Below are 15,985 nucleotides of genomic sequence, written 5' to 3'. Positions count from 1 at the left end.
AGGGATCACGCTAGCATTTACTGATCAGCGCAGACCTAATATCAGTACTCTAGGCAGCCATCTTTTTTGATTTTAGCTTGTGGTGCCACAGTGTTTCAATCATACCAGTGTCGGATTAATGAAACTCTCATCTAAATTTCAGTGACAGTAAAAGACAGTAGATTTATTAGTTTGCTATAGCATGCCACCCGTTAACCTGTTTCTTCCTGAATAACCCAATCCGGCTTCAGGCCCATAGTTTTATAAGGGAACAGCCACCTGACCATCGGCCTTCTGGATGTTTTTCCAGCCTTACACAAAGAAACCATTCATGAAGGGGCACATTCCTTCTCGCTATTGATGGCATAAATAAGGCATATTAATAATTCTTCCGGTTCAACATGGCCACCGCCTTAAGACTTCCGGTCTCGCCCTCTCAGGCCAGACGATAAGGGTCGCGCCCCCATGACCATTTCTGAACTTACTAAACTGCTCATTGTCCAAACCAGCCTGCACTGATGTGATCCATTGTCCTTAGTCCAGTCACTTTTTTTCCAGTACCCCTGGATAGTTGCAAAGGCTCCAAATGACCAGTTCTGGTGCACTTTCTAAATTCATAAATAAAAAGAACGGGTCCAATGCTAATGAGGAAAGGGCTTTCATCTAACTAAAGTATGCAATAAGAGAAGAACAGATAAAAATTGCTAGGCACTGGATGGGGACTGATATAGGGTAAGGGAGTGCTGAAGTCCATAGAAAATATTCCTAAAACTGAACCCCCCTCCTCCAGCAATCCAATCTCTTGCTTCTTTTATTATTTATTTATTAACATGGGGTTGGGATGCACATCCAGCTCCCATGCCCACCCAAATGATTTAGGCTATGGAAAATATATTAATACACGAGAAAGCGAACATGCGCACAGGGACCTCACTTCACCAAAATGCAGGGCTAGCGGAAGTGACATCACACATCCCTTGACCTTCGATGACATCACAGGAAGTGATGTGATTTGGTCCCACACCCAAGTGACATCCCGGGAAGTAATGCGACACGACCTTCAGATGCTTCTAAACCCGTACGTTTCCAGGCACTCTCATTTCCGCCAGATGTAAGAACTGAGGCACAGAGGAAGGTGAGATTTAGCCATGATCACAAATTTGAGAAATTACATTTTCCAGATTCGACGTGGAGCCTATATATAAAACACACATAAAGTAGTACTTGTAATAGAGTAACCAAAACCTCTAACGCAGGCTACAGCTACTGTATGAAACATCTATGGGTCAATGGACACGTGAAGTACTCATTATCTGTGGCCTTGATGTGTTAAACAACCAAAAAAAGCACTGACCTGTGAGGTGTGTCTGTTTACCCAGGAGCAAAATTCTGCATGAGTAAGGCCTGAAAATGATATCATTGACCAGGATTAAGTATCAACAAAATTCCCTGGTTGTAAATGTATCTATGAGTTAGCTACCACTGCTATAGAAGAACCCTATTGCGCAGGTGTAAGCTGAGGCCATATGTGTCTGTGTGCATTTATCTATAAGTTATGTGACAAGCAACCTCAGAGCTCTATGTGCGAGGATCGCTATTCAGTGACCCCACAAGAACCGGCCCATGAACGAACATTCGACAAAGCCCTTTCCAATAAGGAGTTTGAGTGCGAAGTTGTGGATCACTCCATGGCATTCTCACTTCTGAGACTCTGTGTCCAACGCTTATTTTCTTAAACAATATTGCACCAGGCAAGGTCTGGTCAACCATTCACATCACACTTGAATGCGTTCAGGGTGAGCGGAGCCCAATCAGTGGTGTAGCACAACATGTGGGCCCCCCTGGTGAGCCATGCAGAGAGCACCCCCAAGCTCCTTAAAACAGCACAGGGCACGCCACACCCTGGGCCGGCCCAGACCACCACATGTGCGCAATGTCCATGATGATTGTCCCGCTGCAGGAGCATGCACTACTCCAAGTGAAAGAAGTAAATATGTTTTTAATCAAAGCTTAAATGTTTCACCTAGCATAGAAAGAAGGGGGTGGTTCCTCTTCCCAAAATATACCAGCCACCAGTGTCTTATTGGAGGGTGAAATATTTGCCAATAAATATGCGATTTCGACTGAGCAAAGCGAAGGGGCCCGAACTAACGAAAACGGGTTCTGGTTCAGGGTTATTCTTCCCCCTCCCATAAGAAAGTGTTTTGAATAATGGGTTAATATGGTGCATTACACAGCACATTTTCTGTTACAATGTGTGTAGAAAGCCAGACAGTTTGCAATCGGTTTTATTCATTGTGTATTTATAATGCTTATGGGTAACTCATGGAAAAAAAATACAATAGATGCAAATAATCAAAAGTGCACAAGCGCATTTCTCAATGCATTATCATGCCGGTCCCTTCAATATATGCCAGTATAAAACACATTTTCATGCTGGCTGTGCCCATACATTTCCATACCGGCCCACTAACATATGTTAATATTCCCATTTAAGAGCATACTCATGTTTTCTTTGAGATGTTTTTTATGGTATCATTACTGGCACTAGGCACGAAGCTGGATCTGCCAATATATGCCCGTCCTCCTATGGATAAAAATACTTCTGTTGGTTTGGCCATTAAAAGTGACATGTCACAATAAGAAAAAATGTCTAAACTGGTTCGAATGTAAACCAAACTAGACCAACAAGAACAAATCATTCTTGCTTCATCATAGATGCTAAGTAAATAATATGTCAGGCTACAATAAGAAATACACAGGCTGCTACACCAAAACGACTGTCTAGTGATGTAATACTACTTATCATGATTGCTTTATCAAAGATAACGAGTAATAAATGGCATGCCACAGTAAGAAATGGTTATACTGGCTATACCAAAATGGTAATAACACACATGTACTTGGCTTTGCCTGAAAATACCAGTAAAACATGCAAATAAAGGATTTGTCATAAATGCTCTAGTGATCCCCAGTCTCCCAGGGCCTTACACACACACTCACATTCCTTTTCACTCACTCACCCACCATTCACTCACCCATAAACCTCTCACGTCCACTTGCACTGCATTCTCCACACAGGAACGCACCCACCCAGAACATTCAAAAACACACTATCACATTTCTACTCATTCAGCAACCATCACTGATCCATATACCTTCTCACGCGTCCACTCATACTGCATTCTCCACACAGACACGTACCCATCCAGAACATTGAAACACACTATACAAATAATAAACCAAAACAAACTACCACATTCATACACATTCACCCAGCAGTCATTCACTCATACACATTCACCCAGCAGTCATTCACTCATACACCTTCTCTTACATCCACTCTCACTGCATTATCTACTCAAGCACACACGCACCCACCCAGAACGTTCAAACACACAATCTATCACATTTAATCTCATTCACCCACCACTCGTTGACCCATAGCACATACATACATCTGACACGCACTTCACACATGCAAAATGCACATCACATTTAAACAATAAAGGCCTTACCCTTTTTTTCAGCTTTGGTCCGTCACTCCAGGTTATCCTCAGCTCCTCCATGCTACTCACAAACAGGAACTAGGAAGCTGGGAGAGCTTCCTGGTTCCTGTACATGAGCCGCAAGGAAGCCAGAGGAGAAGGAGTTGGAGCTGAATGTGGCATGTGACAAGTGTTGCATGTCATGGTCAGCTCCAACCCCTACTGAGCGCTTCCTTCTTACACTGCAAGCCCCGGCCCAGCCTTCACCCTGATGAGTGAAGACTGTTGCGTGCCCCTGCTACTCCAGGAGCTTCTATTTTTTTTAAATAACTTAATTTATTTATTCAATGTGTTACAGATTATAAATAAACTTTTCGCAATTAACAAAGAAATAGATCTTATTTACAATCATAATTCATTACATTATATATAACTCATTAAAAAACAACTACATAAAACTTTTTTTTTTACATGGGTAGCAAGGGAGATTGCAAAGTTTGCAAGGGAGAACATAGGGGTAGCGGCTGCGACCCCTGGTGGTACCCCAGATGACGTCCCTGCATGCGCAGCTACAGGGGGGTTGAACGTGTGAAGTGATAATAAAAACCATAATTGCTTTGTAGCAGTCATGAGTGTATACGTAGGCCCAGGTAGAGGGCACGAGCACCACTGAAGTACACTAGGTAAAATATAGTGTACAAGTATGTTAACGTAGGCCCGGTCACAGACGAGAGAAATACTGATGCTCCGCCATATTGGAATTGAGGCCTTGTAGGTTGCAGGCCCTCTTGAAAGTAACAGCATAGTCTGGTAACGAGTTTTGAATGACCTTCTCATCCCAGGCCCCAGCAGTGAAACCGAACACAGATGCCTTCAGAAATGTGATTGAATCGAGCTATGGGCCTGTGAAATCGGAAAGGAATGTGAATGGCCGAGCACTGCGCCGGTACCGAATGACAAACTCATGGGAGCTGGGGCAAAAGTCTTGAGCTGCCAAAAGGCCCGGCCTAGATTTAGGCATGAACGCTCCCCAGAATAATGGCCATCCCTTTTGAAGTGCCAGTTGCCCATAAAATAGAACACATAAATCCATCAGAACTTTGCTGATTAGTGTGGTCCTTTAGAGGCCCAGGAGAAGCTCTGGGGAGAGGCAGCTGATAAGGGGGAGCCAGGAGTGAACCATCTAATGATTTGTAATACGAGGAGCAAGAGGTGATGCCTTTAAAAATATGATGCCTTTGAGGTGGCCTGCGTGCTTCTCTGGGAGGTTGGTGACGTCCATTGAGTCTGTGACATCGCAGATTAACCTGATCAGCCGTAGGTCTTCCGCTGCATCCCCACTAAGGCACAGGCATTCGATTCCAGCATTGAGGACATATATCTTTGATTTGAAGACTGTCTCGCCTCTGCTTAGTTCCGTTCTGAAGCGTCCTTCCACTGGTAGTGGTGTCTTGCTTCCCTATGCGAACACAAGTGTTTCATTGACTTGAGGTCAGGTCGAGGACGTAGTGTCCAGAACATTGTCGATGGCATGACATTTACTGATGCTCCGGTGTCTATCGTTATGTGTGTCTCGTGGCCCTGTATGGACACAAGGCATTTGTGTCTCCTCTGTTTCTTTCTCGGCTCCGTGCTTCTGTGATTATGTGCTGAAATCAGACCAACCTTGCTCCTCCTCCTCGTTCTCCCAGTCCCCAAATCCATCACTGTGTAACCATTGTCATCTCCAGATCCGTCTGTCGACGAGTTCTCAGCCGCTATGTGATGCAGTATCCGCTTGCTTATTTTTCTTGGAGAAGGATTTAGCTTGTTTCAGTTGTGGTTTTGGGCATTGAAGCTGCCATGAGGATCTACAGACATGTGCGTAGTGGTCCTTGTGGCCACATGCCCCACACGTGGTTCCCTGCGCTGGGCAGTTTCTGCCTTTCCGGCAGGTCAGGCCCTTTATTACTAGTGTGCCTCACGTCACTGCACATGCGGGACGTGAAGCGGATACAACAGTAAGTATTACTGTTGCTTTTTCAAAATACAAGTATGGTGGGGTGCAGAGCAGAGGTTTCTGACTACTCCCCTACCTCTGCATCTTTCTTCCCCAAATATTTGACGTACACCAGGATATGTCATGTTGGCATAGTGGTGTAAATCTGTTAATTTAGGTAGGGAAGGAAGCCAGAAGAGGCTGCCATAGTCGGTAAAGGTAAATGGCGAGAAAGGGTGAGCATGGCAGAGGGGCTTCACAGAAACAGGAGTAAGAGCGAGCGGGTCGTCCTGAAACGATCAAGGGGAAAGTGGAAGGAGGCAAAAAACAACCTTGCTGGGGTGTGGAAGAGAGTGGGTGGCCTTCATGGCTGCCTTCATGGCTGCCGCTCGCAACATCTGCCTTTTGTTTGCTGAGTTCAGACCCTCAACCATCTAAATGTACCACACACACTAAAGTCCTTTAGACATGTTGGTGATTTGATGTGTTTGATTTTGAGTATTTGCCGGGCAATTACACAAAGGTTTCTACACGCAGTTGTTTTCTTTTTGATCTAATCCAGAAAACACAAACCTATCAAATGCAACAAACTGCTAGACTGCATCAATGTTCCAATATTTAGATTTGCTGTGAAAACATGTATCGAAGTTGTGCAATGACTGACATTTTTATGGTTCCCCTCCCACTAACTGCTCACCTGATATAGCCACAGTGAAAAAACAATCCACTTCCTCACTGTCTGGAGGCAACTTGACTCCTCATCCTGTGCCCATCATCATAAAAGCAACAGTGTCTGAAATAACAATGCTTGCCACTAGTGGTGAGTGACACTAATGGCGGTGAAGCGAACTTGAGAAATATATATATTTTACTTCCGCTACTTCTGTTTACAAACTGGATATTATATGTCAAAACCGACACTGCACACCCACAATATCTAAGCACACATCACGTGCCTGTGCAAATACTTTCCAATATTGTGAATTGAGTGGGGTTTAGGTGTTTAAATCGAATGTGTACTGTGAAAGGTGTGGAAATCGAAGGAACGAATAACACATAGGGAAATGGGCAAAGGTGGATTTCCTGCGAAATTTGCCACCTGCTTTCAACAGTACTTCTGCAAATTTGCCAATTCCTTTATTACACATTTACCTTGTGGAGTATTTATGTTCAAAGAGAATTTCCAATACACAACAGCTTAGCTCAGCCAATGTATACAATATAGGTTGTGCAAGCGTTATATGGAATGGAAAGGATGGTTGTCGGTCTGTAGATTGGAGTGCATGAAACACATCCCCAGGCTTCATAAATCAGAATTGGTGAACAATTAGTTATGTTTTATTCTATATAGCAGCGTGTGTACCTTCCAGTGACATCCCTTGTGTAGTTACGTTCACGGGTTATGTGTGTGGAGACCCTGCATGCTTTGCCTAAACTCCTCACATGTGTCCCTGGTTGATGACATCATATTCAGCCCTGCACAGATATTCATATATTCGGGTATATAACCATGTGTTCTAATAATTCAATGGGTGCTACTCTATCACACTCTGCATACATGAGAGAGACCAGTGGACAATGATTCCAAAATCCCCTGTCCGAGTCATCCCACCGTCCCTCCGAGAATGTACAAATTAGTAGCACATCTGTTTTGTATGGTCTGAGTGTACAATGCCCCACACCAGGAAGACCACTCCGGAGTTGGTCTCCTTGAAATATGCCTGTCTTCCACCCACTAGCACAACCATCACTGCAGGCTGGTTCTTTGATTTATTCAATTCTGGTGCGGGTAACATTGTTTCTCCTTCATCCTGCTTGTAATATTTTATTATGCCTCTGAAAAGAGGGTCCCAGGAATACCCCTCCACACCCCCAGGAACATAATAAGATAAACGGTAAAATTCCAAACCCTAGACGACAAGGGACCTGCTGGAGGAAAATTGAATAAATACTCAAATTCAGACCCAAGAACTCAATTGTGTGGTCTACAAGCATGTGATGCAGCCGAACCTAGACAATGGGCATTCACCCATGGTGGGAAGGAGAGCTGATCCCAGCAACCCAAACGAAGTGAAACAAGTATTGCAATGTGGAGACACACTCAAATAGTCAAAGGTGGTACACTACCAGATACAATTCAGACACATAGACATTTCACATCGCCTCGAAGGGTGCTGAGAACCGAGTCGGTCCCCGGCCTGAGGAGACCACTTCCAGCCAATCATGAGATAGAACATCAGGGGTGGATGGCAAGGGGCATGAACCAATGGTAAGCCCACTACTCTGCAACAAAGTAATAGATCATTCTTGGGTCGAGGCAGGTCAGCCACCTGACATGCGAGGACAAGTAGAATAACCACTATAAGGTGCGTCTATATGGGTTACCACTCTCAGCATCCAATCCGCAACGGGGACAGGTTTTTTTGGAAGGGCCCAGTTAATGACAACAGATCACGACAAAACCAGGGAGCATGCATTGTAAAGTTGAGATGTACTGGAGAATCTTGATAGTCTTGCATGATCCCTATTGTTTTTTTGTGATAAACTGCAGTTCTAACTTGCCGTTGGGGGAGTCCTCTGTTTATTCTGGGTACGGGTAATGGGCCCTTGGGAGTCAGATGGACCCCAGACGACCCCTGGTATACCTGGGACTTACCCCAACAAGTTGGTAGCAGAGTCGATGGTTGGGGCATGTTAGCCTGGCATGAAGCTGACTCTCCCGCCGCAGGGCCTGAAGCTACGAGGCACCTTGCAGGGTTTGAGACAATGGAGAAAGCGCACCCTATGATAGAAGCCCAGTTGATAATGTTATGCCTGGGCCCCCAATGCCTTCAATGCACACAATTGATAATGTGTGTCGCAGGGGGCTGGCATGGCATTTTTTACTGGCCACTGATGCCCAGTAAAAATTGCCATGGATGTCCCCTGGGGCAGCAGTGCCTTGCACACATAATCTGCCTTCTATGCGCCCCAGCACCTCACACACACACACGCACACATATTTACATTAATAATGAATATGAGAATGTGTCAGTGCGAGGCACTGGTGCACCAGGGGCAGGCATTGCATTTTTTACTCTGCATCTATGATAAAGCAAGTATAGCATTAAAAGTGTTTTTATGTGGCTAGACTGGAATTTTGGTGCAGCTAGTCTAGCCCGTTCTTACTGTGGCATGATATTTAGTATTGGACATCTTTGAAAAAACAAGCATGATAAGTGTTATTATGTGGCTAGAATGCCATTTTGGTGCAGCCAGTCTACCCATTTCTTATTTTGGCATTTTATTTTGTATCAGGCATGTTTGATAAAGTAAGCTTTATACGTGTTATTGTATTGCTAGACTGGCATTGTGGTGCAGCTAGACTTGCCATTTCTTATTGTAACATGACATTTTGGTTTAAGGCATCTTTGATAATGCAAGCATGATAAGTGTTATTACATGACTGGAATGGCATTTGGTGTAGCCAGCCTAGCCATTTCTTACTTTGCCATGACATTTTGCATTGCAAAGCTTCGATAAAGCAAGCATGAAAACTGTTATTATGTAGCTAGTCTAGCATTTTGGTGCAGTCCTTTTGGACATGTTTTCCTACTGTGGCATGGATTCTTAATGGTAAAATCAGTTGGAGTATGTGGGGACACTTCCATATATTGGCAGAACAAGTGTGGGCATATTTTGTTATAGGATCATTACTGGCATTATGTGCAAAACAAACTTGAGTATGTTTTTATATGGGAATGCTTGCATATATTGGAAGAGACAGCATGGAAATGTATAGGCACAGCCAGTGTGAACATGTTTTTATACTGTCACATATTGTGGGCAAAACGTATCATGAAAATGTGTTGGAGAAATGCACTGTTGGTGACTTTCAACTATTTGATTTTTTTCTTGAATTAGCCTACAAAACCAATTGCAAAAAAGGTGTGCTGTAAATGCACCATTTGTACCAATTATTAACTAATTGGTCTCTGGTGAAGCAACCCCCCCCCAACCTCCCTCTGGGAACGGATAGATAGGTTTGGGATCCCTTGCTTAACTAGGTTGCTAGATATATGGGGGAAATATTTACATTTTAGTTTAACCTTTGCATTATATATACAGTGCACCATGTTCTCAGCATAGATAATACGTACGTTTAACAATGCCTGCAAATCATAATACGTTAACAAGGGTTATGTGCTGCTCAAACCCCTGAAACTGAAACCCTTAAAAACAGTGTATGTTTACAGCACATCTTACCATTAAATGTTCTGTGAAGTTTCAGTGGGTAGGACCACAGGATTGTTGGGGTAGGACTTGCTTGCACCAGGCAGGTCAGACTGACATTTGCCCCGAACTGCACAGTCAGGTTCGACACAGGGCTGGAGGTATCTGGCTTCATACAGGTGCTCAACTCCACCTCATGGAAGAACTTGCCAGCCCTGAAGTCTGGACTGGAACAAGTTAAGTAGGAGTTCATGAGGATGATGGGTGGGCTGACAGACTGGACGAAGTGGACGAAGCCTCTGAGGCGACAGTCGCACAACCACGGGTTGTCGTGTAAGGCCAGCACTGCGTTGGATGCCGTTTCCCCCCTTTTGTCTCCCAGGTGGGGTGTCTGGTGCAGCGGCCAGTTTAAGAAGACATCTTTCGAGATGACAGTAAGCTGGTTGAATGACAGATCTAAGTAGGTCAGGTTGCCAAGATACCTGAGCGCATGCTCAGGGAGGACGTCAAGTCTGTTGTGCTTCAGATCCAATATCTTCAAGGCCGGGGTCTCTTGGAAGGCGGTCCAGGGCACAGAGCGCAGTTTGTTCCCTTGTAATCTCAGCTCAGCAAGATCCTTCTGGTTCTCCAAGCTTTTCAGGTGGATGACAGTGATGTTGTTGAAGTTCAGCCACAGGTATTCTAAGGCCCTCATGGCGGTGAAAGACCCTCGTGGCAATTCGGTCAGGTGACAGTTTTCTATTCGGATCTTTCGGATATCTGGGGGGATATTTTCTGGAATCTTGCTGAGAGCCGTTGCCATGCAGAGCAAACTCCTACCATAAAGATAAATCTGTTTAAAATACAGTAACACTTCCAAGTTGGCAGCTTTATTTTTTAAACAACAAGCAATATTTCAGTAGAAGAATACGAGACATATCTGTTTCGAACGTGCACTGTATGTGTTTACCAAGGCTTTTAATATGTCAACCCCTCACCAGTAAGTTAACACTATTCTTTCACCCCTACCCTTCTGCCTGTCAGTACATTGAATTGCACACATCTTTGGCCATATCTACGCTTGGTGAGCATTTCTTGCAAGCACATGTTATTTCAGTGTATTACTGTAAAACATATAAACTTACTGTTCATAAACCAAAGAAAAGAACACATTACAGTCCAGATAAGCGGAAAGAAATGTGAATGTAGCTTTTTCCCCCATAATTTTGCCAGCATGTATTTATTTACGTACGCATATGATGTAGCTCATAGTATGTGACGTTCATTCATTCACTCGTTTGCACGCATGTACATGTACGCCATATTGGCAGCATATTACATCGGCAGTTACTCTAGTCTCCCTCCTATCAAGGACACGCTTAGGCACATTCCTTACCTTCCAAACGTATCATTTGAACAGGAGCAGCCCGTCACACACGAGGAATGGGCAGGGTGCGCTTTGAGTAGGACAAAACTCAGGAGAAACATGTTCTGAATGAGGTCCATATTCTTCCTTGAGTAGACACAGCGACGCTTTCACACAGGACATGCCAGCAGGGTTCCAAATCCTAAATCCTATTAGCTGTAATCTTCCTTGACGCAATTCGGCCTGAGTGTTCGAGACAAGACAACAACAGGATTGGGCCCCGCCTAAGGAATCCACGTTCTGAACGGAAGTGATGCATGCCTGTAATAAAGTCCAAGCCCCATAGCTTGCTACGTAGTTCTGAAAACGATGGCAGAGTGTTCTTAAGAGCGTAAATAAAGAGACTCCATCTAGAGGTTCTGTGCTCTCCAGGTGTGACACTGCAGGAGTTCCCCCGAGTGCATGTAATGTGCATATTAGTGTGTGTGAATCCTTGGTTCCGGGGACATGCTGTTTGTGTCAATGTTAGCATGCCCTGTTGTACCGCAGATACCTAAAGATAATTAATTAAACTGAGTCTGTAGTGCGGTGGGTTTTATAACCTCCACGCTAAAACATTTTCACCTGCACTCTAAGGTGTACTCGCATTGGTAGGTGTTGTGGGAAACCTGGAAGAAAACGAGTGATCTGCCTTCCAAATGTGGAGACAACAGCAGCATTATATAATATGTGTGGTGTCACGTGTCCCGAGACGCAGGGTCACGTGACACACGACGGAGGGGTGTGGAAATAAAGGTATCACCGGAACTGGCGTCTTAACGCCAGTCCGGGTTTATGCAGCTACGAGCGTGGTCCTGTCCTTATTTGCTGCGCCGCCCCCGCGCACTGCGACAACAGCGCGAGCCCTGCGCGAGGCCCTCGCCTCGCATCTGTCACACCTGCCGTATCCGGCAGGTGAACATCACACTGGCGACGAGGCGGTAAGTGAGTTGCGAGCCCCGACAACAACGGGAGCCGTCGCACCCACGGACCCGCGTTTACACCATCGCGGAGCCGGCAAGGCAGTGACGCCGGCCCCGCCCACCATCGGAGATATCCTCCCGCAGCGGCGGAGAGTGGCCACAGTACCCCAGGGCCCCAACAAGGAAAAAAAAAAAAAATCATATTAAACAACACCCCAGGAAGCAGCCTCATTAACCCTGGCAGCCGCATCCAGCAGTAATCACCACCCACACGACAAGTGAGAGGCAATCCACGTAGACTACACGCGGCCTACCCTGCCGAGACGCCGCACGTGGGACCACGCGCTGCACGCACACCAGGCCCAATTACCACAACACGGTAAGCTGCAACACAGCGCCGCAACACTGCAAAGCACAACATGTCCGACCCGACGTTCAGCCCATCAGAGACCAGCGCCAGGTCCACGTCGAGGAGGAGCCTCACCGATGAACGCACTGACCCCTCGCTAACCACGTTCATGCCACCTTTCGACCCGTTCACCAACGGAGCAGCCATCAGATGGGAAATATGGCTACAACAGTTTGAGATGCATCTTGATGCGAGAGATATTGCTACGCCCAAAAAAATGCGCACCTTTCTCCTCCTCAACATAGGATCTGCCGCCCTGCGCCTATTCAACGCCACGCCAAACAGAGGAAGCGATGCCAACTACGCCGCAGCAAAAGCCGCTCTTTCCAACATGTTTAAACCAGACCTCAACCCCGACTACGAGCGGTTTCACTTCTGCATGGCAAGACAACGAGAAAAGGAGACAGTGGACAAGTTTCATGCTCGCCTTCGCGAGATGGCTGTAGGCTGCGAATTTCCAGACGAGGAATTCGCCATCCGCCTCCAAATCATCAACGGCATCTCCTCTGAGAAGCTGAGGAGGGCGATACTATCGGAGAAGAATGTACGGCTATCACGCATCCTCGAGATGGCACGACTCCGCGAACAAACAGAGGACCAGGTAGCAGTAATGGAAGCAGCCATTCAGAGGCTACCACTAGACAACCCTGGACCAACAGAAGACGTAGCAGCCATCTCCCGACACCAAGGCACCCGCCCGAAACAAAACCCGAGAATGCAACCACCACAAAGGTGCGACCAATTGTGCAAGTGGTGCGGAGGTCCATGGCACAAAGGGGAATCCTGTCCGGCGTGGGGGTCAACATGCAGAAAATGCAACCGCCTGAACCACTACGCCGCAGTCTGCCTAAATCCACCGAACAAAAACGACAGAGACGCAGACCCGCGGCCATCACGAGAACCACGAAGGAGATTCGCGCCCAAGGAACCCAGCCAACCAACGCGGAGAGGGAAAGCCAGGGCAGTCGACGAATCACAAAGATCCCCAACCACGAGTGACAGCGATGAGAGTGACAGCGACTCATCCCCCGAAAGGCAAGGCAAAGAAAGGAGAAAGAAAGGGAAGAGGCGAATACACCGAGTGCACCTAATATCATCAGTGGACCCACGGAAATCACGACGGAAGAGGAGACCAACATGCACCATCCTCTCCAATGGAGACCCACTGAAAGTAATCATTGACACCGGTGCCACAGTAAATGTCATGCCCGTGACAGCATTCAACAGTCTCAACCCCAGACCAGAGCTCCTCAAGAGGAAAGTCATGCTATACGCCTATGGATCAAAGAAACCCCTGCCTGTGCGAGGATCATTCAAATCCAACTTCGCTCACAGTAACGCCAGCTGCCGAGCCCGAATATACGTAGTAGATGCTGGGTGCGAAACCCTCCTAAGCTGCAAAACAGCCGAAAAGCTAGAACTGATACACTTCGCATTCAGTGCGCAACACGATGAACTACACGACCTCTTAGGGCGACACAAAAAGCTGTTCCGAGGCATCGGGCGCCTAAAAGGGAGAACGGTCAAGCTACACATAGACCCCACCATCGAACCCAAAGCAGTACGGCACAGGCGAATCCCATTCCATCTGAGAGAGGCCGTAGAAAAGGAACTACTCAAGCTCGAAAACGCAGGAATCATCGAGAAAACATCTGGACCAACCTCGTGGGTTTCGCCGATGGTAGTAGCCCAGAAACCAAAACAACCAGGCGCAGTAAGGATATGTATCGACATGAGGCTCCCCAACATAGCTATCGGCCGTGAGCGCCATGTCACTCCCACCATCGACAAGCTCATTGTGGACCTCACGGGAGCGACGATCTTCAGCAAGCTCGATCTCCGGTCCGGCTATCATCAGCTGAAATTATCAAAAGAATCCAGATACATCACAACATTTTCGTCCCATCTTGGCCTGATGCGATACAAGAGACTCAACTTCGGGATATCATCGGCGGCGGAAGTATTCCAGCATGAGATCCGGAAAGTCATCACAGGCCTCGAGGGGACCACCAACATCAGTGACGACATCCTCGTATATGCATCGAACAAAGACGACCACCACCAACGCTTAGCAGCAGTCCTAAAGAGACTCGAAGATGCCGGACTGACCCTCAACGCAGACAAATGCGAATTCAACAAAAAGGAACTCTGTTTCTTCGGATACATATTCAGTGCAGCAGGAGTGTCCCCAGACCCATCAAAGGTACAGGACATAAAAGAATTTGAACCACCACAGTCGGCCTCGGAAGTGAGAAGCTTCATGGGAATGGCCACTTACTGTGCACGGTTCATCCCTGATCTTGCAAGCATCGCCAGCCCACTCAGGGAGCTAACCAAGAAAGACCAAAAGTGGGAGTGGACGGAGGTTCACCAACAGGCCTTTCAACAAATAAAAGACTCCCTGTCCGCCTCCACCACCATGGCGTTCTTCAACGTAGACCGACAGACCGAACTTCTCGTCGACGCCAGCCCAGTTGGCCTAGGAGCCGTGCTGACCCAAACAGATAAAGATGGCACGATATTCCCAATCGCGTTTGCCAGCAGGGCCCTCACCAAACCTGAACTGAACTACGCACATATCGAAAAGGAAGCCCTGGCTATTCTGTGGGGATGTCGCCACTTTAAAGTTTACCTGTTAGGGAAACAGGCAAAAGTCTTCACCGACCACAAGCCCCTAGTCCCGATATTCCGAGGCTCCGCCCCACATCCTCCAGCCCGCATTGAAAAGTGGATGTTGCAGCTGCAACCTTACAACATTGAAGTAGAATACCGCCCAGGATCGGACTACCCTGCAGACTACCTGTCCCGCCATCCGCGGCCAGCCACTGACAAAGAACAGCACCATGCTACAGAAACGGACGAACACGTCTGTCACGTGATAGCGTGCGCCCGACCACGAGCCTTACACTGCAGGAAGTGGTACAAGAAACAGCAGATGACACAGTCCTAAAACATACGGCCGCAGCCATACAGTCAGGAAACTGGAAGACTTACCTCATGTCAATGTCTCACCGAACAACCACGGCCCAAGCCAAACTCAGGGCCCTGTTCGGCATCAGACATGAACTCTCTGTAGCCCCTGAAGGAGTAATACTGAAAGGACACAGGATCATATTGCCAAAATCCCTCGAGGACAGGGCGCTCAAGCTGGCCCACAGCGGACACCAAGGGATTGTCAAGTCGACCGCCTACCTAAAATCCCGAATGTGGATGCCAAACATGGACCAGAGAATTACCGAACTCGTAGAATCCTGCACAGCATGCCAAGCCTCACGGAGACCAGCAAACCCCGAACCAATCAGCTGCGCCCCCCGAAGCCAAAAACGATGGGATGCCGTCAGTATGGACCACTGCACCATCGCAGGAGAAGGATACCTGCTAGTGGTAATAGATGAGTTTAGCAGATACCCTGAAGTAGAGCATGTTGCCTCGACAAACGCAGAAACCACCATCCTCACACTGGAGAAAATATTCACCACACATGGCATTCCCAGGAAAATGAAAAGTGACAATGGCCCATCGTTTACCAGTCAAGAACTAAGGGAATTCTTCAAAGAGGTCAACGTTAAGCATCAACGCATCACCCCAAGATGGACTCAAGCAAACGGTGAT

At 46.8% G+C, this 15,985-nt stretch overlaps 1 protein-coding gene across 1 annotated transcript in view; it reads right to left on the bottom strand.

The window, feature by feature from the left end:
• Positions 1-11,214, bottom strand: part of LRIT2 (leucine rich repeat, Ig-like and transmembrane domains 2) — a 56,660-nt gene extending 45,446 nt beyond the window's left edge. The window contains exons 1-2 of the mRNA XM_069610818.1: positions 11,033-11,214; positions 9,691-10,472 (exon numbers count right to left, since the gene is read on the bottom strand). Coding sequence (XP_069466919.1) covers positions 9,691-10,472; positions 11,033-11,142 — 892 coding nt within the window. The 5' untranslated portion in view covers positions 11,143-11,214. The remainder of the gene's footprint in view (positions 1-9,690; positions 10,473-11,032) is intronic.
• Positions 11,215-15,985: the final 4,771 nt, after the last annotated feature.

The sequence above is a fragment of the Ambystoma mexicanum genome, chromosome 8, assembly GCF_040938575.1.
Source record: "Ambystoma mexicanum isolate Mex_15411 chromosome 8, UKY_AmexF1_1, whole genome shotgun sequence".
Taxonomy (NCBI): Eukaryota; Metazoa; Chordata; class Amphibia; order Caudata; family Ambystomatidae; genus Ambystoma; species Ambystoma mexicanum.
This window is presented reverse-complemented; position numbering and strand designations above follow the sequence as displayed.